The sequence below is a fragment of the Hemitrygon akajei genome, chromosome 2, assembly GCF_048418815.1.
Source record: "Hemitrygon akajei chromosome 2, sHemAka1.3, whole genome shotgun sequence".
NCBI lineage: Eukaryota > Metazoa > Chordata > Chondrichthyes > Myliobatiformes > Dasyatidae > Hemitrygon > Hemitrygon akajei.
The window spans coordinates 93,430,124-93,454,516 of NC_133125.1; the positions used below are offsets into that span (position 1 = coordinate 93,430,124).

General features: G+C 40.8%; 1 protein-coding gene across 1 annotated transcript in view; it reads right to left on the reverse strand.

Annotated features, from left to right (window-relative positions):
• LOC140714547 (low-density lipoprotein receptor-related protein 1-like) overlaps nt 1–24,393 on the reverse strand; it is a 1,940,354-nt gene that overhangs the window by 1,071,674 nt on the left and 844,287 nt on the right. Inside the window, exon 7 of the mRNA XM_073025830.1 lies at nt 21,267–21,429. Within this exon, the coding sequence (XP_072881931.1) occupies nt 21,267–21,429 (163 nt within the window). The remainder of the gene's footprint in view (nt 1–21,266; nt 21,430–24,393) is intronic.

Below are 24,393 nucleotides of genomic sequence, written 5' to 3' on the forward strand. Positions count from 1 at the left end.
TTAGTAATGACCAGTATGAACAAAAATCCTGCCTACTGACAACATGTGTGCAGTAAATAATTTCTTCAATAAAAGCAGTATAAATAAGCCATTTTTAAAATCTGCAGACAAATCATTGCAAACTCGACATTGTCAGCACCGTCCATAATAGAAACTGGAAAAGGAAATGTGGTTGTGGACAATCATGAAATATACTGAACAACTCAATAAGGTAGAGGCTGACAACTTTTTGTGCTCAGTTTAAATGCTTTTGTGAACTAGAAGCAATAGTTGAGTGCACGCTTGCACACTGTAGAGGGAATATTGTCACTAGGACAGCGAGTTATTGACTGTACTGTTTCCTGTACACTTCACGTGCATTTTGGATTATATTTTAGTATTTGTGGTAATATTTTGTTTTAGGTGCAGTGTGTGATATATGTATAAGGGATGCACCAAAGGAACTCTGTTTCATTTGGTTGTATATATGTACAGTTAGATGACAATAGACTTGAACTTGAAATTGACTTCCTGTAGCCTCAGTCAACATAATCAAAGACCCAACCCACCCCAGACATTCTCTGTTCTCCCTCTTCCATCGTGTGGAAGATATAAAAGCCTGAAATCACATATCACCAGGTTCAAGGACAGTTTCTGCCCTGGCTGTATGCAAGTCAAACTTTTCACTGTATCTTGTTACATATACTGGATCTTAAAGTATGTGTTTGTAATGGTGTGCATTTCTGCGGCTGTCATTCTACATTAGTTTTTGAATACTCGATTCTGAGCTGTCGGATCTGTTCTTGTTCAATCTCACTTAGCACATGATATGAGGGACAATGTCCTTTCTGTGAGGTTGGAACTTGCAAGCACATAAATTGTGTAGTGGTCACTTCAACTAATAGTCACTTCTACCAATGCTACCACAAAAGCTGCATCCATCTCAAGTAGATTTGTGAGGGTGAAGTGAGGTAGACTTATCTATCCTCTGTTTTGGTCCACTCTCTACCCTAGTGTGGCAGCTATGTTCTTCAAAACATATCTAGCTGTTTCAGTGCTAACAAGCTATTCTTAATGATAGACACTCACCTATACATTCTACGTCTTAGTTTCTTTCAGTGTTCTTCTAAGAGTTGTTCAATGTGGTAGATCTCCAATTCATCGGCTGTGGAAGTGTTGGTGCATTTCAAGAAGTTTTCTTGTTCGTGTTTTAATAATGTCATGAGTCTTTATGGGGTCACAAGGCAATGTTGAGGACTCCCAGAGGTACTCCCTTATGCCTCCCAATATATGAATGTTATGTCTATCATGCTGATGAGAGAGTATGCGCTCTGAGGTCACATTATCTGTAAGGTAAAATTACATGTGTATGATTACTTCAGGCAGTTATTTGAGTAGTTTGTGGGACTAATCTTCCAATTGAGACACTGTTCATCAGCTGGTTGCAAATAGAATGTTGCAAGCTTGACTACATTGCACAAATCTGGTTGATGATGAATGGTCCAACTGTTGTTTGTTTTCCTGTTTCAACATAACAGTATATTACAATGGAATGGTCTACAAAGATATTTCAGAGTCCATTTGAAGGCACTAATCAGTCTGAGGCCTTGTGTAGTCTGTTGTCATATTTTCTAATGATATATCTTTTATTTTCTCTTTCATCCTGAGAAGGATAATTGTGAACCGATGTGTTTTTTAAACAAAAACCTAACAATTTAGTACCTGTCATCACTAAATGACTTGGGCTGTTCTATAGTTAGAGATGTCAGATTCTCAACTAAATTTAAATTCCCAATATTGCATAGTATCGTGGTCTGGCCTTACTAGAGACATGGCTTAAGGGGGAAAGGTGAGAAATTTAAGGGAAACATGAGGGGAATTTTCTTCACTCAGAGTGTCAGAGAATGTGGAATGAGCTGTCAGCACAAACAGTGCAAGCAAGCCTGATTTCAACATTTAAGAGAAGTTAGGATAGGTACATAGATAATACGGATATGGAGGACTATGGTTTGAGTGCAGCTTGATGGGTGTAGGCAGCTTAAATGATTTGACACAGACTAGATGGGCCAAAGGGTCTGTTTCTGTACTGTACTTTGCAAGACTCTATGACTGAAAGTAAGATGCTCACAGTGCTGGGTCAAGGGTGCTGGTGTGGGTAAAATCATTGAAAATTTAATTAAAGCATCTGATTTAGTAAATACAAGTTTCAATTTAGTATGAATCATGGATAGTTTGGTAAGCTGGACCAATATCAGTTTGGAACTGGACTTAAATTGGATTTAACTCCCTGTACTTGGGACACACACTATTTGTAATTTAAAGATTTTCAGTCTGAGCTGCAGTGAAGATTGAGATGCTGGTGCCAGAAGCAAAAGAAAAAAAAAATTCTCATTCATGGTATATCTGGCTTACAAAGTCATTTCCCCTAGTTCCAGGTGAACGTATGAAATATTTCACCAAATGCTAGCTTTAAAATGGAGTAGTTTTATACTGGGACAAATGGCAAACAACGCAATTTAATATGGAACCCGGAGATGAGGCAGACCCTGCATGCCTTCCATTACTAAAGTTAAAAAAGAGCAGATGCTGTGATGCGGAAAATCTTTAAAGGAACATATGTTCCTGATTGCTTAAAAGTGTTCACTCATTTTATGTGATATCCAAGTGGGTGAAAATGAATTGTTTGCATCTTCAGTTTTAAAAGTGATAGTACAAAGAAAGATTCTTAACCCTATAGGCGTGTTTGCAGATTGAGGTATAATTTTTCTTGAAGGGCTAGGGTTTATCCTTAAAATATTTTTATATAAAAGTTCACATCGCACAAGCCAAGAAATTTTGCAGGAGAACTATGTGCTGCTTAATTACATTGACTGAAATAAACTTGTTTACTGTGTAAATGAAATGTCAGAGTAGATTTAAATCTATTAGTAAGAAAAGATTTTCATTATCAGCTGCCAGAATGGGTGAATTAAATTGATTGCATCATTAGATTTGTTTTTGAAAACACAATGAAAAGATCAAAAATGGTTAACAAACAAGATGTGATTAAGAAACATCTTTTATCAGGCTTTGCACAAAAGGAACTAATTGCTGATTTTGTTTTAGAGGTAAATAAAAATAATTCAGCAATAAAAAAATCAAATGTGTGAAAGTAAATAAAAAACACCCTCACTCAGTGATTTTAAACTGTTTTCATTGATGATGATTGGCAGCATGTGCTTGCTGTTAGAGAGAACATGGGAAGAATTTTAATACTGGTTCTGTGGAGGCAGGATTTCAATGTGAAGGAAGAAAATCTGACATGCATTTGCAGAAGATGTAGACCCTGAGAGCTCAACCACAAAAAGGTGGTGAGTAGCAAAGCCCTAAACCCATGAGGGCTGCAGAGTCGAATTTCAGCTGAACTTATTTATCTCAGTAAACTGTGGGACCCCCAGGTAGTTGCCCTCTCCCCAAGTTAGGAAAAGTAATGACAGCTATCATTTGCAGCCTTGACACTAGACCAGCAATATGTTCTGTCACTGGATACCAATAAGCTTCAGGGTTGGCTAATGCACTTCTTCCTCATCAGAAGTTGAACATCTGATCATATTTGTTTTCCATTAGAACACAATAACAGGAGGAAAGGTAGACCGGTTGACCCTGTTATGTCATTCAGTAAGAGCAGGGCTCTTTCGATCTTAGCCTTCGTGTATGTTGAGCAGCATTTATCCAAAATGCTTGGAGCTGGAATTAAATTTGATTTTTGAATTTTTTTTCAGGTTTTGGAATACTTGCAACTACCTAATGAGATACCTTGGGGATGGGACCCAATTCTAAACAGGAGATCTATTTATATTAAATATCCTGCTTATACATATGCCCTGAAGGTAGCTTCTATAAGATTTTGTAATAGTCTTGTGCATAAAACAATAATATATACATAGAATCATCAGAAAGGTAGGCTTTCACTACCTTGGTTGGCCAGGTGTACAGTCAGTGGCTGTTTGGCATCATCATCATTCCTGGCTCTGAATTTATGTGCTACTGCTAATGAGTCTTTGTCTTACACTTGTTCATCACAAATATGTACTGATGTGGCCATTCAGCATATTAGATTTCATCAGCGATGATCTTGGCAAACTCATCAGTGAATTTCTCCGCTGCTTTGTGATCAGCAGATGCTTTATTCCCACAAATCTTTTAAAAAATGATGCTGTGCCTTTTCTTAAATTTCTGCAAACAGCCTGCTGAATATTTACTAATACCTTCAATTCTCAGTTCATTGTGTGATAGATCATTGCTTGTGTCAGGATCAGCATATTGTATGCAGCATACTGTATATTTACTCTGGCGTTGATGAATCCACTCTTTCAATACACATCAAGATCTTCATTATTCACTTCCTGCAGAGTTTTTCTATTTTGCATCAACCTCTGTTCATTACATATGTAAGGTCACTTCTCAGAAATGTCTGTGCTGAGCAGTAACACCTTCCCTGCTCCTGGTGGTGGAATTTTCCATTTGTGATGTCATACTGTATCAGTGATAAAAAAAATTCAGATTTCAGAGGTTTTTGGATTTTGGAATTTCAGCAAACGAGTGTTCAACCTGAACTACTTACCCTTCTGTCCCCATACACCTTGATAACCAGAGAGTAAATGTCTACTTTCACCCAGACTACTCTGATTTTATAACACCTTGGGGTAGTGAATTCCAATGTGTCGTCATCCTCTAAGTGAAGATACTCCTCTTCATCTCAGTTTGAAATGGCAACCCCTCGTGAAAATATGTCCCCAATATGTCCTCTCAGCATGCACCCTGCTGATCCTCTCAGAATTTTATGTTTAAGTATGAACACTCTCATCCTTTTATATGCCAGTGAGTATGGCCCAACTTACTCAACATTTCTTTCTGTGTCAAATCATTCATTAAAGGAATTTATCTGAAGAAATCTCTATGCACCATCTCCATTGCAAAGACGTCCTTCCTCAAATATGGAGATCCAAATCACATGCAGTGTCAGTACTGGTCTTCATTTGCCTGGACCTCTTCTGTAATGGTAGCAATCAGAAGATGGCATGTACAGGATGTTGAGGGCCCTTAATGATGGATGCCTCCTTCTTGAGTCACACATTTGAAGATGTTTTCAATGGTGGGGAAGGTTGTGCCCGTGGATCTGTCTGTATCAGTGTCTGCAATCCTGTGTCCTGGAGACTCTATACCTGGCTGTGATATATTGGATCAGCATCCCCTCCTCTCTATAGAAACTTGCAAGATTTTTTGATGACATACTGAAACTCCTCAAACTCCTAATGTAGTAAAGCCACTGGTGTGCGTTTTTCATGATTGTGTTAGTCTCTTGGCCCCTGGATAGTTCATCCGAGATGTTGACACCCAGGAACTTAAAGCTGCTCATCTTTGAATGATTGCTAGTGTACTTTCCCTTGACTCCCCCTTCTAAGTTCATAATCAATTCCTTAGTCTCACTGATGTTGATTTTTCTGTTGTTAATGCGATACCACTCAACCAGCCAATCTATATACCTTTGTGTTGTCATCTGAGATCTTACTAACAGTGGTGTCAGTTGCAAATTTATAGATGTTATTTACCACCCATTTATGAGAGCAGGAAGACTAACCAAAAGCATCTTTTGGTTCCGTTTGTCCACCCCACTTATTACATTCTCAAATAACTCACTTTTATCAAATGTGATTTTCTGTTCAAAAACTGTACTGATGCTCCTTGATTCTCTTATTTTTTCTACTGAAACTTGCTCTAAGGATGTTACCAGCAATAATGCTATAGAATGAAAAGAGGACAAGAACAGATGGCAGGTGAGTGAAAAAAGTTAGGATATTATCTAATACAATTCAATATCTATTGTCCATCACTTTGTTCCTCCTAAACTGAGTGTTTTGTTAATCGGTTTCAGGCAATAGTTAAAACCAACCACATTATTCTGTATCAAAATTTACATCTAGAAAGCATTTTGGAAAAGAGATAAGAGTTTCTAATAGAAGAAATAGGTTTTAAATTATGTTTGTGGACTTTGAATCCATTCTTTGTGATGAGGCTGCAAAGGCAGCTTCAATTGGTAATGAAGAAGGGAAGGTTAAAATCTGCAAAGCCAACCATAGAGGTCAAGTTACACCTGCAATCAAATAAACAGAGTTTGAACCATGGTAAAGGAATTCACTGAAGGTCACCGAGAAAGTGACATAAACTGATAGTTAAGAGCAATAATAAGAAGATTTTCATTGTAATATGATTATGCAAGTTGTTACCTGAGATTTTCAGCCATCTATCTAACATAAGTGGAAGGCCGCAATCAGGAATGAAGAGAAAGACAGATAATTATAACGTCATGATATTTTTAGGAACAAATAATGGAAAGTTCTGAGTTCATTCATAACTAAGGGAAATGACAGAATGAGAAGTAGTTGATTGTAGACAGGACTGTTAGGTCAGCTACATGCAGGAGGAAAAATTAGACTGTCAATATAGCACCATTATAAGCTGGATATATCACAGAGACTGGGTTCAGTCCTGACCTCAGGTGCTGTTTGCATGGGGTTTATACTTTTTCCCTTTAATCATGTGAGTTTTTCTCCCATATCCTAAATAATGAAAATATCTGAATTGACACCATTACTGTATGTGGGTGAAAAGTAGCTTTTGAGCGAGTTCATAGTATAAAAATGCTAAGTCTTTGATAAAGTTCTTTATGTCCTCACACCAATAGTTGGGGTCCCACAGGACTGGAAAGTAGCTAATGTTGTTCCATTATTCAAAAAGTGAAATGGGCTTAATCCTGGAAACTACAAATCAATGAGTCTCACGTCAGTGGTACAGAAGTTGCTGGAGATGATCCTTAGGGATGAGATTTATACAAATTTGGAAAAGCCTGCTTAGGGAGAATCAGCATTGGCTTTGTTGATGTGGCCATTACAGAGGCTTGGATGTCTCAGAGGCAGGAATGGTTACTTAGAGTGCCAGGTTATAGATGTTTCAGAAAGGACAGGGAGGGAGGCAAAAGAGGTGGGGACATGGCACTGCTGATTAGAGGTAGCGTCAGAGCTGCAGAAAAGGAGGAAGACATGGAGGGGTTATCTACTGAGTCTCTGTGGGTGGAAGTTAAAAACAGGAAGGGGTCAATAACTCTACTGAGTGCTTTTTATATAGACCACCCAATAGTAACAGGGAAATACAGAAGCAGATAGGGAGACAGATTCTGGAAAGGTGTAATAATAACAGGATTGTTGTGGTGGGAGATTTTAATTTCCCAAACATCAATTGGCATTTCCCTAGAGCAAGGGATTTTGATGGGGTGGAGTTTGATAGGTGTGTTCAGGAAGGTTTATTGACACAATATATAGATAAGTCTACAAGAGGAGAGGCTGTACTTGATCTGGTATTGGGAAATGAACCTGGTCAGGTGTCAGGTCTCTCAGAGGGAGAGCATTTTGGAGATAGTGATCACAATTCTATCTCCTTTACCACAGCATTAGAGAGGGATAGGAATAGACAAGTTAGGAAAGGGTTTCGTTGGAGTAAGAGGAAATATGAACTTGGAACTTGTAAGCACAAATTGGGAACAAATGTTCTCAGGGAAATGTACGGCAGAAATGTGGCAAATGTTCAGGGGATATTTGCGTGGCGCTCTGCGTAGAAGCATTCCAATGAGACAGGGAAAGAATGGTAGGGCATAGAAACTGTTGTGTTACAAAGGCTGTTGAAAATCTAGTCAAGAAGAAAAGAAGAGCTTACAAAAGGTTCAAAAAACTAGGTAATGATAGAGATCTAGAAGATTTTAAGGCTAGCAGGAAGGAGCTCAAGAATGAAATTAGGAGAGTCAGAAGGAGCCATGAGAAGGCCTTAGTGATCAGGATTAAGGAAAACCCCAAGGCATTCTACAAGTATGTGAAGAGCAAGGGGATAAGACGTGAGAGAATAGGACCTATCAAATGTAACAGTGGAAAAGTGCGTACGGAACCGGAGGAGATAGTAGAGATACTTAATGAATACCTTGCTTCGGTATTCACTACGGAAAAGGATGTTGGCAATTGTAGGGATGACTTACAGTGGATTGAAAAGCTTGAGCATATAGACATTAAGAAAGATGATGTTCTGGAGCTTTTGAAAAGTATCAAGTTGGATAAGTCTCTGGGACCGGATGAGATGTACCCCAGGCTACTGTTGGAGGCGAGGGAAGAGATTGTTGAATCTCTGGCAATGATCTTTGAATCATCAATGGGGATGGGAAATTGGAGGGTTGCGGATGTTTTTCCCTTATTCGAGAAGGGGAGTAGAGATAGCCCTGGAAATTGTAGACCAGTGAGTCTTACTTCAGTGGTTGGTAAGCTGATGGAGAAGATCCTCAGAGGCAGAATTTATGAATATTTGGAGAGGCATAATATGATTAGGAATAGTCAGCATGGCTTTGTCAAAGGCAGGTCGTGTCTTATGAGCCTGACTGAATTTTCTGAGGATATGATTAAACACATTGATGAATGTAGAGTAATAGATGTAGTGTATATGGATTACAGCAAGGCATTTGATAAGGTACCCCATGCAAGGCCTATTAAGAAAGTAATGAGGCATGGGTTCCAAGAGGACCCTGTTCTGTGGATCCAGAATTGGCGTGCTCACAGAAGACAAAGAGTGGTTGTAGATGGTCATATTCTGTATGGAGGTTGATGATCAGTGGTGTGCCACAGAGATCTGTTCTGGGACCCTTTCTCTTCATAATTTTTGTAAATTACCTGGATGAGGAAATGGAGGGATAGGCTAGTAAATTTGCTGATGACACAAAGGTTGGGGGTGTTGTGGTAGTGTGGAAGGCTGTCAGACGTTACAGCGGGACATCGATAGGATGCAAAACTGGGCTGAGAAGTGACAGATGGAGTTCAACCCAGATAAGTCTGAGGTGGTTCATTTTGGTAGGTTAAATATGATGACAGAATATAGTATTAATGGTTAGACTCTTGGCAATGTGGAGGATCAGAGGGATCCTGGGGTCCGAGTCCATAGGACACTCAAAGCCACTGTGCAGGTTGACTCTGTGGTTAAGAAGGCATACGGTGCACTGGCCTTCATCAACCATGGAATTGAATTTAAGAGCTGAGAGGTAATGTTACAGGTATATAGGACCCTGGTCAGGCCACACTTGGAGTACTGTGCTCATTTCTGTTCGCCTCATTACAGGAAGGATGTGGAAACCATAGAAAGTGTGCAGAGGAGATTTACAAGGATGTTACCTGGATTGGTGAGCATGCCTTATGAGAATAGATTGAGTGAACTCGGCCTTTTCTCCTCAGAGTGGCAGAGGATGAGAGGTGACTTGATAGAGGCGTACAAGATTATAAGAGGCATTGATCATGTTGATAGTCTGAGGCTTTTTCCCAGGGCTGAAATGGCTAGCACGAGAGGGCATAGTTTTAATGTGCATGGAAGTAGGTACAGAGCAGATGTTATGGTTTAAGTTTTATGCACAGAGAGTGGCTGCCAGCAACAGTGGTGGAGGCGAATATGATAGGGTCTTTTAAGAGACCCCTGGATAAGTACATGGAGCTTAGAAAAATAGTGGGCTAGGGGTAACCTTAGGTCATTTCTAAGTAACTTGATATTCAATGCAGCATTATGGGCCTAAGGGCCTGTATTGTGCTGTAGGTCATTTATGTTCTATGTTTCAATGTTTATGGCAGGTCTTGATACAGAGCCTCATGAGGTTTGAATGATCTTTTGAGAAGATCTTGATGTTGACCCTGGAGAGACTTGTTCTAGAGAAGCTCCGGCCTATGGTTAGGCCACACTTAGACCCTCTCCATTTCGCCTATCAGCCCCGACTAGGAGTTGAGGATGCCGTTATCTACCTGCTGAACCGTGTCTATGCCCACCTGGACAAGCCGGCGAGCACTGTGAAGGTCATGTTTTTTGACTTCTTCAGTGTGTTCAACACCATCCTCCCTGCTCTGCTGGGTGAGAAGCTGACAGTGATGCAGGTGGATGCTTCCCTGGTGTCATGGATTATTGATTACCTGACTGGCAGACCTCAGTACGTGCGCTTGCAACACTGTGTGTCAGACAGAGTGGTCAGCAGCACTGGGGCTCCACAGGGGACTGTTCTGTCTCCCTTTCTCTTCACCATCTACACCTCGGACTTCAACTACAACACAGAGTCTTGCCATCTTCAGAAGTTTTCTGATACTCTGCCATAGTTGGATGCATCAGCAAGGGAGATGAGGTGGAGTACAGGGCTACGGTGGGAAACTTTGTCACATGGTGCGAGCAGAAACATCTGCAGCTTAATGTGAAAAAGACTAAGGTTCTGGTGGTGGACCTGAGGAGGGCTAAGGCACCGGTGACCCCTGTTTCTATCCAAGGGGTCAGTGTGGACATGGTGGAGGATTACAAATATCTGGGGATATGAATTGACAATAAATTGGCCTAGTCAAAGAACACTGAGGCTGTCTACAAGAAGGGTCAGAGCCATCTCTATTTCCTGAGGAGACTGAGGTCCTTTAACATCTGCCGGACGATGCTGAGGATGTTCTATGAGTCTGTGGTGGCCAGTGCTATCATGTTTGCTGTTGTGTGCTGGGGCAGCAGGCTGAGGGTAGCAGACACCAACAGAATCAACAAACTCATTCGTAAGGCCAGTGATGTTGTGGGGGTGGAACTGGACTCTCTGATGATGGTGTCTGAAAAGAGGATGCTGTCCAAGTTACATGCCATCTTGGACAATGACTCCCATCCACTCCATAATGTACTGATTAGGCACAGGAGTACATTCAGCCAGAGACTCATTCCACCGAGATGTAACACTGAGCAGCATAGGAAGTCATTCCTACCTGTGGCCATCAAACTTTACAACTCCTCCCTCGGAGTGTCAGACACCCTGAGCCAATAGGCTGGTCCTGGACTTATTTCCACTTGGCATGGTTAACTTATTATTATTTAATTATTTATGATTTTATGTTGCTATATTTCTTCACTATTCTTGGTGTGGCTATAATGAAACCCAATTTCCCTCAGGATCGATAAAGTATGTTTGTCTGAAACAGTAGACATTATCTATAGGAATGTTCACAAGACATTTGATAAGGTCCCTCGCAGTAGGTATCAGAAGATAAAAATGCATGGATTCCAGGAAGAATTGCAAGTTTGGATTCAGCGCTGACTTGAATACAGAAAGTAGAGATGGAATGCTGATATTCTGCCGGAGGTCCTTGAGCAGTGTTTTTTTGCATAGATCAGTGCCTGAACTTTTTTTGTTTGTGATATATATCAATAATTTAGATGAAAGTGTAGATCATAATGAAGTACGTCCTGAGGCTAAGAGCCCATCATCTTACCTGCAGTTCCAAGAAAAAGTTTGCGAAGTCCTTGCACTTAGTTGGTTTTCTGCATTAATTACTCATAAAATATGGTCTGATCTTCATCTAAGTCACAATAATAGATAAACACAATCTACCTAAACCAATAACACAGAAACAATTGTATTATTTCTCATCAATACTGAATACACCATTTAAACACTCACAATCTAGGTTCAAAAAATATGTGAACTTCTGAGGTAATGTCTTCTACATAAGCTATTTGGAGTCATGTGTTCCAATCAAGGAGATAAGATTAGAAGTGTGGGTTGTAGAGGTGCCTTGCCCTATCAACAAGACAAAGTCAGGTCACTGTCAGAGACTGCTCTTCTCAAGAAAGAACTGTTTATATACACCATGCCTTGATCAAAACAACTTTCAGAGGAAAGTTGAAGAAGATTTGCATGAAGCTATAAAAGGCCACAAGAGCATTTCAAAAGACAGAGTGTTCATCAGTCCACAGTAAGAGAAATTATCTACAAATGGAAATTCAGTACTGTTGCTACTCTTCCTAGGAGTGGGCATCCTGCAAAGATCACACCAAGAGCACAACGTGCAATGCTGAAGGAGGTGAAAAAGAACCAAAGTGTAACAGCAAAAGACCTGCAGAGATCTCCAGAACTTACTGAAGTCTCAGTTCATGTGTCTATTATAAGAAAAACACTGAACAAGAATGGTGTTCATGGAAGGACATCATGAAGGAAACCATTGTTCTTCAAAAATAATATTGATACACATCTCAAGTTTGAAAAACACCATCTGGATGTTCCACAATGCTTCTGGGACAATGTTCTGTGGACATATGAGACAAATGTTGAACTTTTTGGCAGAAATGTGCACTGCGCTGTTTGGAGCAAAAAGGGCACCGCACACCAACACCAAAACCTCTTCCCATGGTAGAATGAGCATCATAATTTAGGGCTGCTTTTCTGCTTCAGGGCCTGGACAGCTTGCAATGATTGAGAGAACAATCAATTCAAAATTGTATTGAGACAATTTACAGAAAAATGGCAGGGTAGCAGTCTGTCATCTGAAGCTTAATGGAAGTTGGATGATGCAACAAGACAATGATCTAAAAACGCAAGAATAAATCAACAACAGAATCATTTGAAAAGAAGAAAATTTATGTTTCTGAATGGCCAAGTCAAAACCCATTCCTTAACTCAATTGAGATGCTGTGGCATGACCTGAAGATGGCTGTTTATACAAGGTATCCCAGAAATATTGATGACCTGAAACAGTTTTCGATGGTTTAAAATTCCTCCTCGTCATTGTGCAAGTCTGATCAGCAGCTACAGGACACGTCTAGTGATGCTAATGGAGGTTCTACCAGTTATTAAATACAAGAGTTCACATACTTTTTCCAGCCTGGACTGTGAATGATTAAGCAATGTGTTCAACAAAGACATGAAAAGTACAATTGTGGTTTTTAGTTTAGGCAGATTGTGCTTGTCTATTATTATGACATAGATGTAGATCAGACCACAGTTTATGAATAATCAGTGCAGAAAACTAGGTAATTGCAATGGGTTCACACACATTTCCTTGAAACTGAGAAGTCTATTCAAGAGCTTGATAGCAGTGGGAAAAAGCTATCTTTGACCCAGGTGCTACATGCTTTCAGTCTTTTGTATCTTCTACCCAACTGGATAAGGGTGAAGAGAGAACATATGGGGTGGTTAGGGTCTTTAATTCTGCTGTCTGCTTTACTGAGGAGTAAAGAGAGGAGTTCTATAAGAGAGGAGTTTGGTTCTTGTGATGTGCTATGCTGTGTTCACAGTGGTCTGCAGTTTCTTGCAGTTATGTTCAGATTAGTTGCTATACGAGTTATACATCCAGACAGGCTGCTGTCTATGGTGCATCGATGTTAAGTTTGCCGGTGGCACAACTATTGTTGGCATAATTTCAGATGGTGAGGAGGAAGCATAGAGGAGTGAGATAGATCAGCTGGTTGAGTGATGTTGCAACAACTACCTTGCACTCAATGTCAGAAAGACCAAGGAATTAATTGTGGACTTCAGGAAGGAGAAGTCGAGGGAACACAGACCAATCTTCTTCAAGGTATTGGCAGTGGAAAGGGTGAACAGTGGTTGTCAATATCTCTGAAGATCTCTCCTGGGCCCAACATATTGATGCAATTACAAAGCAGCCACAACAGTAGCTATACTTCATTAGGAGCTTGAGGAAGCTTGGTATGTCACCAAAAGCACTCATGGATTTTTACAGATGTAGCACAGACAGCATTTGAACTAGTTGCCTCGTTGCCTGGTATGGAGGGGCCATTGTAGAGGACCGGAAAAAGCTGCAAAAAGCTGTAAATGTAGCTAGCTCCATAATGGATACCAACATCCCCAGCATCAAGATCTTCTTCAAAAAGACAGCATCCATCATTATTGACCCCTATCAAACAGGATATTCTCTCTTCTTATTGCTCCCATCAAGGAGGAGGCTTTACTCAGAGAAAGTAAAGGAAAGAAAAGCTCAATTTTTTTCCTTCTCTTCTTTATATATGCTGAGCTAGGACAGTAGAGAAGCCAGGCATAATAGTGCAATGCTCCACTTGTGGGATGTTGGAAGGTAGGGGGACCTCTAGCATCCCTGGCCACTACAACTGCGAGAAGTGCATCCATTTGCAGTTTCCAACAAGCCACATTAAAGAGTTGGAGCTGGAACTGGATGAATTTGGGACCATTCAAGAGGCTGAATGGGTGATAGATAGGATATATGGTGAGGTGGTTACACCCAAGGTGCAGGACACAGGAAACTAGGTGACTGTCAGGTAGAGGAAAGGGGTTAAGGAGGCAGTGCAGAGTAACCCTGTGGCCACCCCCCTCAACAACAGGTATATCAGTTTGGATGCTGTTGGGGAGATGACCAAGCAGAAGAAAGTCACTGTGGTTGAGTCTCTGGCACAGAGTCTTCCTCTTTGACTCAGAAGAGAAGGGGCAAGAAGAGACATGCTGTGATAATAGGGGATTCATTAATTAGAGGAATGGACAGCAGGTTCTGTGGATGAGAACAAGATCCCAGATTGTATGTTGCCTTCTGAGTACCAGGGTCCGGGATATCTTGGATTAAGTCTTCAGTATTCTTAAGTTGGAGGGTGAACATCCGGAAGTCATGGTCCATGCAGGTACCAATGACATGGGTAAGATGAGTGATGGGGTTCTGCATAGGATGTTCAGGGAATTAGATGCTAAGTTAAAAGGCAGGGCCTCCAGGATTGTAATCTCAGGATTGCTTCCCATGCCACATGCTAGTGAGGCTAGAACTAGGAAGATTACTGCAGTTTAATATGTGTCTAAGGAGTTGGTGTAGGAGGAAGGGCATAAGATTTTTGGATCATTGGGCTCTCTTCCAGGGAAAATGGGACCTGTACAGAAGGCACAGTTTGCATCTGAACTGGAGGAGGACTAATATCCTAGCGGGAAGGTTTGTTAATGCTGCATGTTGAAGTTTAAACTAGAGTTGCAGAGGGATGGAAACCAGAGTGCCAGGACAGTCGGTGGAGAGGTTGTGGAGACAGATGTTGGTAAGACTTCAGACAAAATTAGGAATCAAAAGGTTGAAAATGGTGCGAGAAAATTGAAGAGGGTGAATATGAGACTGAAGGTGTATCTGAATGCATGCAGTATACCGAATAAGGTAGATGAACTTGCAGCACAGTTGCAGATTGGCAGGTATGATGTTGTACACATCACTGAATCATGGCTGAAAGATTATAGCTTGGAGCTCAATGTCCAAGGACACACATTGCATCAAAAGGATAGGAAGGAAGGCAAAGAGGGTGATGTTGCTCTGTTAGTAAAAATGAAATCAAATCATTTGAAAGAGGTGACATAGGGTTGGAAGGTGTTGAATCATTGTGAAGAGAGTTAAGGAACTGCAGGGATAAAAAGACCCTGAAGGGAGTTGTATACAGACCCCCAAGCAGTAGTAAGGATGTGCCCTACAAATTACAATGGGAGCTAGAAAATATATGCCAAAAGGGCAATGTTACAATAGTTGTAAAGACATCAATATGCAGGTAGATTGGGAAAATCAGGTGGGTGCTTGATTACAGTAGGATGGATTTCAAAAATGCCTATTTCAAGAATGGTTTTTTATAGTAGCTCGTGGTTGAGCCCACTAGAGGATCAACTATTCTGGATTTGGATTTGGATTTGGAACCAGAAATGATTGGAGAATGTAAGGTAAAAGAACCCTCAGGGGAAGAGATTTTAATATGATTGAATTCACCTTGAAATTTCAGAAGGAGAAGCTAAAGTCAGATGCATCAGTATTACAATGGAGTAAAGGCAATTACACAGGCATGAGAGAGGAGTTGCCCAGAATTGATTGAAAAGAACACTGGCAGGGATGATAGCAGAGTACCAATGGCTGGAATTTCTGGAAGCAATTTGGAAGGCACAGGATATATACATCTCAAAGAGGAAGAAGTATTCTAAAGAAAAGATGACATAACCATGGTTAACAAGAGAAGTCAAAACTAACATAAAGACCAAAGAGAGGTCATATAATAGAGGAAAAATTAGTGTGAAATTAGAGGATTGGGATGATTTTAAAAAACAACAGAAGGCAACTAAAAAGTCATTAAGGTAAAGATGGAATACAAAAGTAAGCTCGCCAATGATATTAAAGAGGATGCCAAAAGTTTCTTCAGATACATAAAGTGTAAAAGAGAGGTGAGAGTGGATATCAGACTGCTAGAAAACAATGAAGGAAAGGTAGTAATGGTGGACAATGAAATGGTAGATAAATTGAATAGGTACTTTGCATCATTCTTCACTGTGGAAGACACTAGCAGAATGGTGGAAGTTCTAAGTGTGAGAGGACATGAAGTGTGTTAAAGAGAAGGTTCTTGGGAAACTGAAAGGTCTAAAGGTAGATAAGTCACCTGGACCAAATGGTGTACAGTCTAGAGTTCTGAAAGAGGTGGATGAAGAGATTGTTGAGACATTAGTAATGATCACTAGATTAGTAAGAATCACTAGATTCTGGAACGGTTCCAGAAGACAAGAAAATTACAAATGTCACACCACTCTTCAAGAAGGGAGAGAGGCAGAAGAATGGAAGCTACAGGCCAGTTAGTCTGACCTCAATGGTTGGGAAGATGATGGAGTTGATTATTGAGGATGTCGTTTCGGGGTACTTGAAGACACATGATAAAATGGGCCATAGTCAGCATGGTTTCTTCAAGGGAATATCTTGCCTGACAAAGTTTGTAGATAATATGAAGATAGGTTGCACAGCAGGTAGTTTTGAGGAAGTAGAGAGGCAGTCCTAGACAAATTAGGAGAATAGGCAAAGAATTGGCAGGTGGAATACAGTGCTGGGAAGTGTATGATCATGCACTTTGGTAAAAGAAATGAAAGGATGACTATATTATAAATGTAGAGAAAATACAAAAAAATTGAAGTGCAAAGGGACCTGGGAATCCTTGTGCATGATTCCATAAAGGGTAATTTGCAGGTTGAGTCTGTGGTGAGGAAGGCATATGTAATGTGAGCATCATTTCAAGAGCACTAGAATATAAAAGCAAGGGTGTAACGTTATGACTTTATAAAGCACTGGTGAGGCCTCACTTGGAGTACTGAAGGGTCTCAGTCGAAACGTCAACTGTATTATTTTTCCAGAGATGCTGCCTGGCCTGCTGAGTTCCTCCATCATTTTGCGTGTGTTGCTTAGAGTATTGTGCACAGTTTTGGGCCTTTATTTTAGAAAGGATGTGCTGAAACTGGAGAGGGTTCAAAGGAGATTCATGAAAATCCGAGATTGAATGGCTTGTCATATGAAGAGTGTTTGATGGCTCTTGGGCTTGTATTTACTAGAATTCAGAAGAATGAGGGTGACCTCATTGAAACCTATCGAATGGTGAAAGGTCTTGATAGAGTGGATGTTGAGGGCATGTTTAATATGGTATTAGATTCTAAGACCAGAGGTCATTGTTTCAGAATAGAAGGAACAGAGCTGAGGAAGAATTTCTTTAGACTGAAAGTGGTGAATCTGTGGAATTCATTGCCACAAGCTGCTTGTAGGCCAAGTCTTTACGTACATTTAAGAGAGACATTGACAGATTCTTGATTGGTTGGGCTATGAAGGGTTATGGGGTGACGGCAGGAGATTGGGGCTGAGAGGAAAATTGGGTCTGCTATGATGAAATGACAGAGCAGATGTGATGGGCCAAATGGCTTAATTATGATCCTATATCTAATGGTCTTATGGTCTTTTGGTACAGGAGTCTAAAGAACAACACTCAGTGTTTCAGGGACAGCTTCTTCCCTTCCACCATCAGATTTCTGAAATAGACAATGAACCTAGAAGTGAATACAACTTCACTATTTTCCCTCTCCTTTTGAACTACTTATTTAATTCAACTTTTTAATATCTACTTTTTGTAATTCATAGTTTTAATATGTATTTCAGCAGCCAAACAACAAATTCCCTGACATATGCCAGTGACATGAAACCTGATTCTGATTCTTTCGCCTTCTATTTAAGTCTGCTTTTTCTTGTATATCAGTAGATTTCCATCAGTGTTGGAAGTACACTGAGTGAATAGAAAGAATTCTGAAAGTTAAAACTCACATAGAACAAACAAAACACACAAAATGCTGGTGGAACACAGCAGGCCAGGCAGTATCTATAAGGAGAAGCACTGTTGATGTTTGAAGCCCCTTTGTTTAAAAAAGGAAGACATCTTCTTCGTCCTGGAATGAAAAGCCTCATAAAAAAGGAAGACATCTCCTTCGTCCTGGAATGAAAAGCCTCCATCAACTCTACTCTCAATGCATCTCTCCCATTTCCCGCACATCTGTCCTCACCCCATCCGCCCGCCACCCCACTCGGGATAGGGTTCCCCTTGTCATCACCTACCACCCCACCAGCCTCCAGGTCCAACGTATAATTCTCCGTAACTTCTGCCACCTCCAACGGGATCCCACTACCCAGTACATCTTTCCCTCCCCTCCTCTTTCTGCTTTCCGCAGGGATCTCTGCCTATGCGACTCCCTTGTCTACTTGTCCCCCCCATCCCTTCCCACCGATCTCCCTCCTGGCACTTATCCTTGTAAACAGAACAAGTGCTACACCTGCTCTTACACTTCCTCCCTCACCACCATTCAGGGCCCCAGACAGGCCTTCCAGCTGAGGTGACACTTCACCTGTGAGTGGGCTGGTGTGGTATACTGCGACTGGTGCTCCCAGTGTGGCCTTTTATATACTGGTGAGACCCGATGCAGACTGGGAGACTGTTTCGTTGAACACCTATGCTCGGTCCGCCAGAGAAAGCAGGATCTCCCAGTGGCCACACATTTTAATTCCACGTCCCATTCCCATTCTGATATGTCTATCCATGGCCTCCTCTATTGTCAAAATGAATCCAAACTCAGGTTGGAGGAACAACACCTTATATACCGGCTGGGTAGCCTCCAACCTGATGGTATGAACATTGACTTCTCTAATTTCCATTAATGCCCCTCCTCCCCTTCTTACCCCATCCCTGACATATTTAGTTGTTTTTTTCTCTCTCTCTGCCCATCACTCTGCCTGTTCTCCATCTCCCTCTGGTGCTCCGCCCCCCTTTCTTTCTTCCAACGCCTCCCGTCCCATGATCCTTTCCCTTCTCCAGCTGTGTATCACTTTCACCAATCACCTTTCCAGCTCTTAGCTTCATCCCACCCCCTCCGGTCTTCTGCTATCAATTCGCATTTCCCCCTCTACCCACTACTTTCAAATCTCTTAGTATCTCTCCTTTCAGTTAGTCCTGACGAAGGATCTCGGCCCGAAACGTTGACAGCACTTTTCCTTATAGATGCTGCCTGGCCTGTTGTGTTCCACCAGCATTTTGTGTGTGTTGTTTGAATTTCCAGCATCTGCAGATTTCCTCATGTATAGTCAGAACAATTATGTATTGTGTCTACTTTGGTCTGTTGGTTGGAAACTGATTTCAAACATTCATAAGTTTATCACTGAACACCTTTGCAACCTGACAACACTCATGAAACCTTGAAATGCTTGCAGTAAAATTTCAATATCCTTTTTTAGAGACTAAATGATTCTTTTGATGGAGGTTTTCCAAGTGAACAATATTTCTGGAGTTAATGTGCTACAGAGCTATGTGTAGAATGGAGAATATTGAACAAACAATGCAGGAAAAGCCACTTTGGCCTGGCATCTGTGCACCAAACAGGACACCAGTCAAACTAATCCATCTGCCTACACACAGCCTGTATCTCTCTATTCTGTGCCTGTCTATTTATTTCTTAAACATCGCGGTTGTATCTGTTTCTACCACTACTCCCAGCAACACATTGCAGGCCCTCCGTTAGTCGAGGTCAACCAGGGATATTGTGTCCTAGCTGTTTATGTGATAAACAAAACAGTTTTCAAGCCAGAGCTACAATATGGAGAACAAGCTTTTCATCATGTAGCACATTCCCTGCTCTCCATGCAGAATCCAAAGGAACAGCAGAGATAGAGTTTGCACCAGTGCCATTTCAGGAGTCGCCAGTGAGTGTTGAACTCAACATAGGTTCTTCCTTAGCAACTTGAACTCTGGATTTTTCCTCTGGGCTTACCAAGCCCCTGTTCTCTAATGGCATCCCTTAGTCTCGCGAGACCATGCATCTGTGCCTAGAAAGTCCTCTCCAGGGTGCAGGCCTGGGCAAGGTTGTATGGAAGACCAGCAGTTGCCCAAGCAGCAAGTATCCCCTTTCCACACCACCAATGTTGTTGTCCAAGGGAAGGGCAAGGGCCAATACAGCTTGGCACCAGCAACATTGCAGGAGTTGTCAGAGCGAGGTTGAAGGCAACGTCGGACTGCCTTGGGCACCTGCTACTCTCTGATTAAAATACTTGTCTGGTAAACGTCCTTTCAATTCCCCCCCTCAGGACTTAACATTTCCATCCTGGAAATCTTTTTGCTCATTGAATTCAGATCAAATGTTAACATATTTTCAGGGGCTTTTTTTGTAAAGCTTTCAGAAATATTTTTAAGCTGCAGGAATACAGTAGAAAGGATTTGAATTAAACTGAGAGAACTGTTCAGAATCTGGTACCAACCTGCTACAAGTACATCTACAGGCCACAATTCATCATTACTGTCATTTTACCAGTGCTCTAATTTTACCAGTACTGCCTCACATACTTCAGCAGTGGATTCTCCTGTCATTAGGCATTTTCAGGATAAATCATCAGGGTATGTGAGAGAAAGTGATTTATTTATTAGCAGAGTTAGCTGGTGTGAGCAGTGATGCATTGCAGCATTTGAAAAGGCAAAATAAGAAGATGTTGATTAACACATATGAAACATGCTGCGCTTAGTGATCAGCTCTAGTTGTGATCTCTGATTGTGCCTGCAAACTTCCTCCTTTCAGAAAGAAATACTGTCTCCCCGGGATCTAACAGACCATTTGGGGAGGCATAGCATTTGAACTCTATTCTGCCAAATCCTTCTGTGTTCCAAGTTCCATAATTTGTCCCATTAAACAATGGGGTTCAAATGACTCTCCCATGTCATCATCCTGGTTGAGAATCCCAAGCATGAGATGGTTACCCAAACACCACTGGACAACTCTCGGCTAAGAAATTAAAACACCGCCCAGTTATTTTCTGTAGAAATCTGCCACTTCCTTTTACTGGCTGGATGAAATATGCACTGTGCTCATCAAACATGCTTCACTGTTAAAATGAACTAGTGGATCCTCAAGCTTCATTTCACACAAAGGATCTGTCAAATGCTGTACAAGTATCAGCAGGTTCTCACTCATCAATAACCTGAAAACTACTTTGATATAAAAGTCAATGGAAATACAAGAGCTGAAGTCTGATTTTATGGTCAACATATATACAGAATTGCATGGTCTTTGATCTCAGTGATGTCTCAGTTGCGTGCAGGAAACAGTATGAAATAGAAGTAAATAATCTTACCCCATGGCTGGGTCAAGGGCAATCCCTTTGGGACTGTGCAGCTCCAGATCTAGTAGAGTAATGCAAGTAACCCCATTTTGATTGCACACAGATATTCGGTCACTGACATCATCCGTAAAGTAATAGTTTCCAGTAAGCCAGTCTAAGGACATTTGTTCAATATCTGCCAAAGGAAAAGTAATGCGTTAGATCAAAAACACAGGACAATTTAGTGGCTGGTTGACTGCTGTGCAGTAAAGATATTGTATCCTTTCATGCCCTCAAATTTACTTTAGAATCTTTACCGATCTTTTGGCAACCAAATTTTAAAATATTATTTTTTCTCATTAAGTGAATAATCTTCTTCATTAACAATACAGAACTTTGATCTCTATTCATTATTCAATGTCTAGCTTACAAGTGCTGAAAACATACTAGTAATAAAATATTGTTAAAAAAAACCTAATTTCCAATTTTCATAGGGAATCACACTTCCCTAAATAGTCTTTCAGTTAACATGAAAATTTAAACAATTCAGTTTTAAAAACACCTAAGGATTTTTTTTTAAACTTGTAACTTTTAAACCTTTGGTTTTGTTACAAAAAATGCACAGCATGAAAATCAGTGGAAGCAAAGTGTTTATTTATTGCCTTTGGGTCTTTCTAACTTCAATGTTTACTTTGTTTGCCATCTTAGATTTTAATTGTGTTCATTTATATTCGAAAAGGATTATTTAAAACATATAACATAGAACAGTACACCACAGGAACAGGCTTTTCCACTCACAATGTTGCATTGAACAATCAAACTAAGTAATCAAATACCCAACTAAGCTAATCACTCTGTCTACACAATGTTAGTAACCTTCCATTTCCTGTATATTCATATGGCAATCTAAGAGCTTCTTGAATACCTGTATTTGCCTCCAGTACCACACCAGGCTGTGCATCCAGGTACTGATGCACCATCAATAACTCTCGGAGATGGGAGGTGAATGATAGGCTTTTATTAGCAGCAAAAGGGAGCACAGCATCTCGGAGACTGAGGGAGGAGCAGTGCCCCAATCGCCTTTATGCAAGGGTCTGTGGGAGGAGCCACAGGAGCAGTCAGCAGAGGGGCGTGTCCAGACAGCTATACATAGTTTACCACAGGTACCCAGCACACTTCCTGTAAAAAAACCTTGCCCCACACATCTCCTTTGAATGTATCCATTCCCACATGAAATGTGTGCTCACTGGTATTATGTTAGGTATTTCCAGGAAAAAAGTTATACCAGCTGTCTGCTCTCATAATTTTATAAACCTCTATCAGATCTCCTGTCAGCCTCTACTGCTTCAGAGAAAACAACCCAGTTTTTTCAACCTCTTCTTATAGCAAAAGCTCTCTAATCCAAGCAGCATCCTAATAAACGTCTGCTGCATCCTCTCCAAAGCTTCCACAAAATTCTGATTACATGGCAACGAGAACTGAATGCAATATGTCACCTACAGCCTGACTGGAGTTTTATAAATATTTAACATAACTTTCCAATTCTTGAACTCAATTCCTTGACTCATAAAGGCAAACATTTCATCTGTCTTCTTTACCACCTTATCAACCTGTGTTCTTTCTTGGGAGCTGTGGTCTTGAAGCTCAAGACCACATTGATCAAGGTACATGTAGTGTATATGGATTTCAGCAAGGCATTTGATCAGGAACCCTATGCAAGGCTCATTCAGAAAGTAATGAGGCATGAGATCCAAGGAGACCTTGCTTTGTGGATCCAGAATTGGCTTGTCCACAGAAGGCAAAGGGTGGTTGTAGAGGTTCATATTCTACATGGAGGACAGTTGTTCCACAGGGATCTGTCTTGGGACCCCTCAGCTTTGTAATTTTTATAAATGAATTGGATGAGGAAGTAGAAAGGTGAGTTAGTGAATTTGATGATGACACAAATGTTGGAGGTGTTGTGAATAGTGTGGAGGGTTGTCAAAGGTTATAGCACAACATTGATAGGATGCAGAACTGGGCTGAGAAGTGGCAGATGGAGTTCAATCCAGCTAAATGTGACGTAGTTCATTTTGGTAGATGAAATTTGAAGACAGAATATGATATTAATGGCAGTGTGGAATATCAGCGAGATCTTGGGGTCCATGTCCATAGGACGCTCAAAGCTGCTGTGCATGTTGACAGTTTTGTTAAGAAGGCATATGGTGTGTTGGCCTTCATCAACTGTGCAATTGACTTCAAGAGCCATGAGGTAATGTTACAGCTATATAAGACTTTAGCTAGACCCCACTTGGAGTACTGTATTCCATTCTGGTCACCTCATTACAGGAAGGGTGTTGATGCTATAGAGAGAGTGCAGAGGAGACTTGCAATGATGTTGCCTGGATTAGAAAGCATGCATTATGAGAATCGGTTGGGTGAACTTGGCCTTTATCCTTGGAGTATTGGAGGATGAGAGGTGACCTGATAGAGGTATATAAGATGATGAGAGGAGGCATAGATTTAAGGTGCTTGGAAAGGGGAACAAGGGGGATGTCAGAATTAAGTTTTTCACACAGAGAATGGTGGGTGCATAAAATGCACTGTCAGCGAAGGTGATAGAGATGGCTACAAAAGGGTCTTTAAGAAACTCTTAGATAGGTACATGAAGCTTAGAAAAATAGAGAGTTATGCAGTAGGGAAACTCTAGGTAGCTTCCAGAGTAGGTTATATGGTCGGCACAACATTGTTTTTATGTTTCTATCACTGTACACATCAATACTGTTAAGGGTCTTGCCATTAACAATGTACAGTTTCTTTACATCGGATTTCCCAAAGTGTAACACTTTACTTTGACTAGGGTAAGATCTATTGATCATTACTCCATATATATCTACAATAGATATATATTCCACTCTAACAATTGCCAGTCTTCTATGAGATCCACAAAACTGCCTATCTTTGTATCAACTACAAACTTTCTAACCCACCGATCTACATTTTTTATCATTGCTAGCAGAGGTCCTAGTATTGGTACAAAACCTAGCAGAGCAGTTCAAGATATCTGGACAGAAGTAGTCCCATCAATCACTAGCATCTGTCTTTGAAAGGTAAGCCAACTCTGAATCTGAACAGTTAATTCAAAGTTCAAAGTAAATTTATTATCTAACTACATACTGCG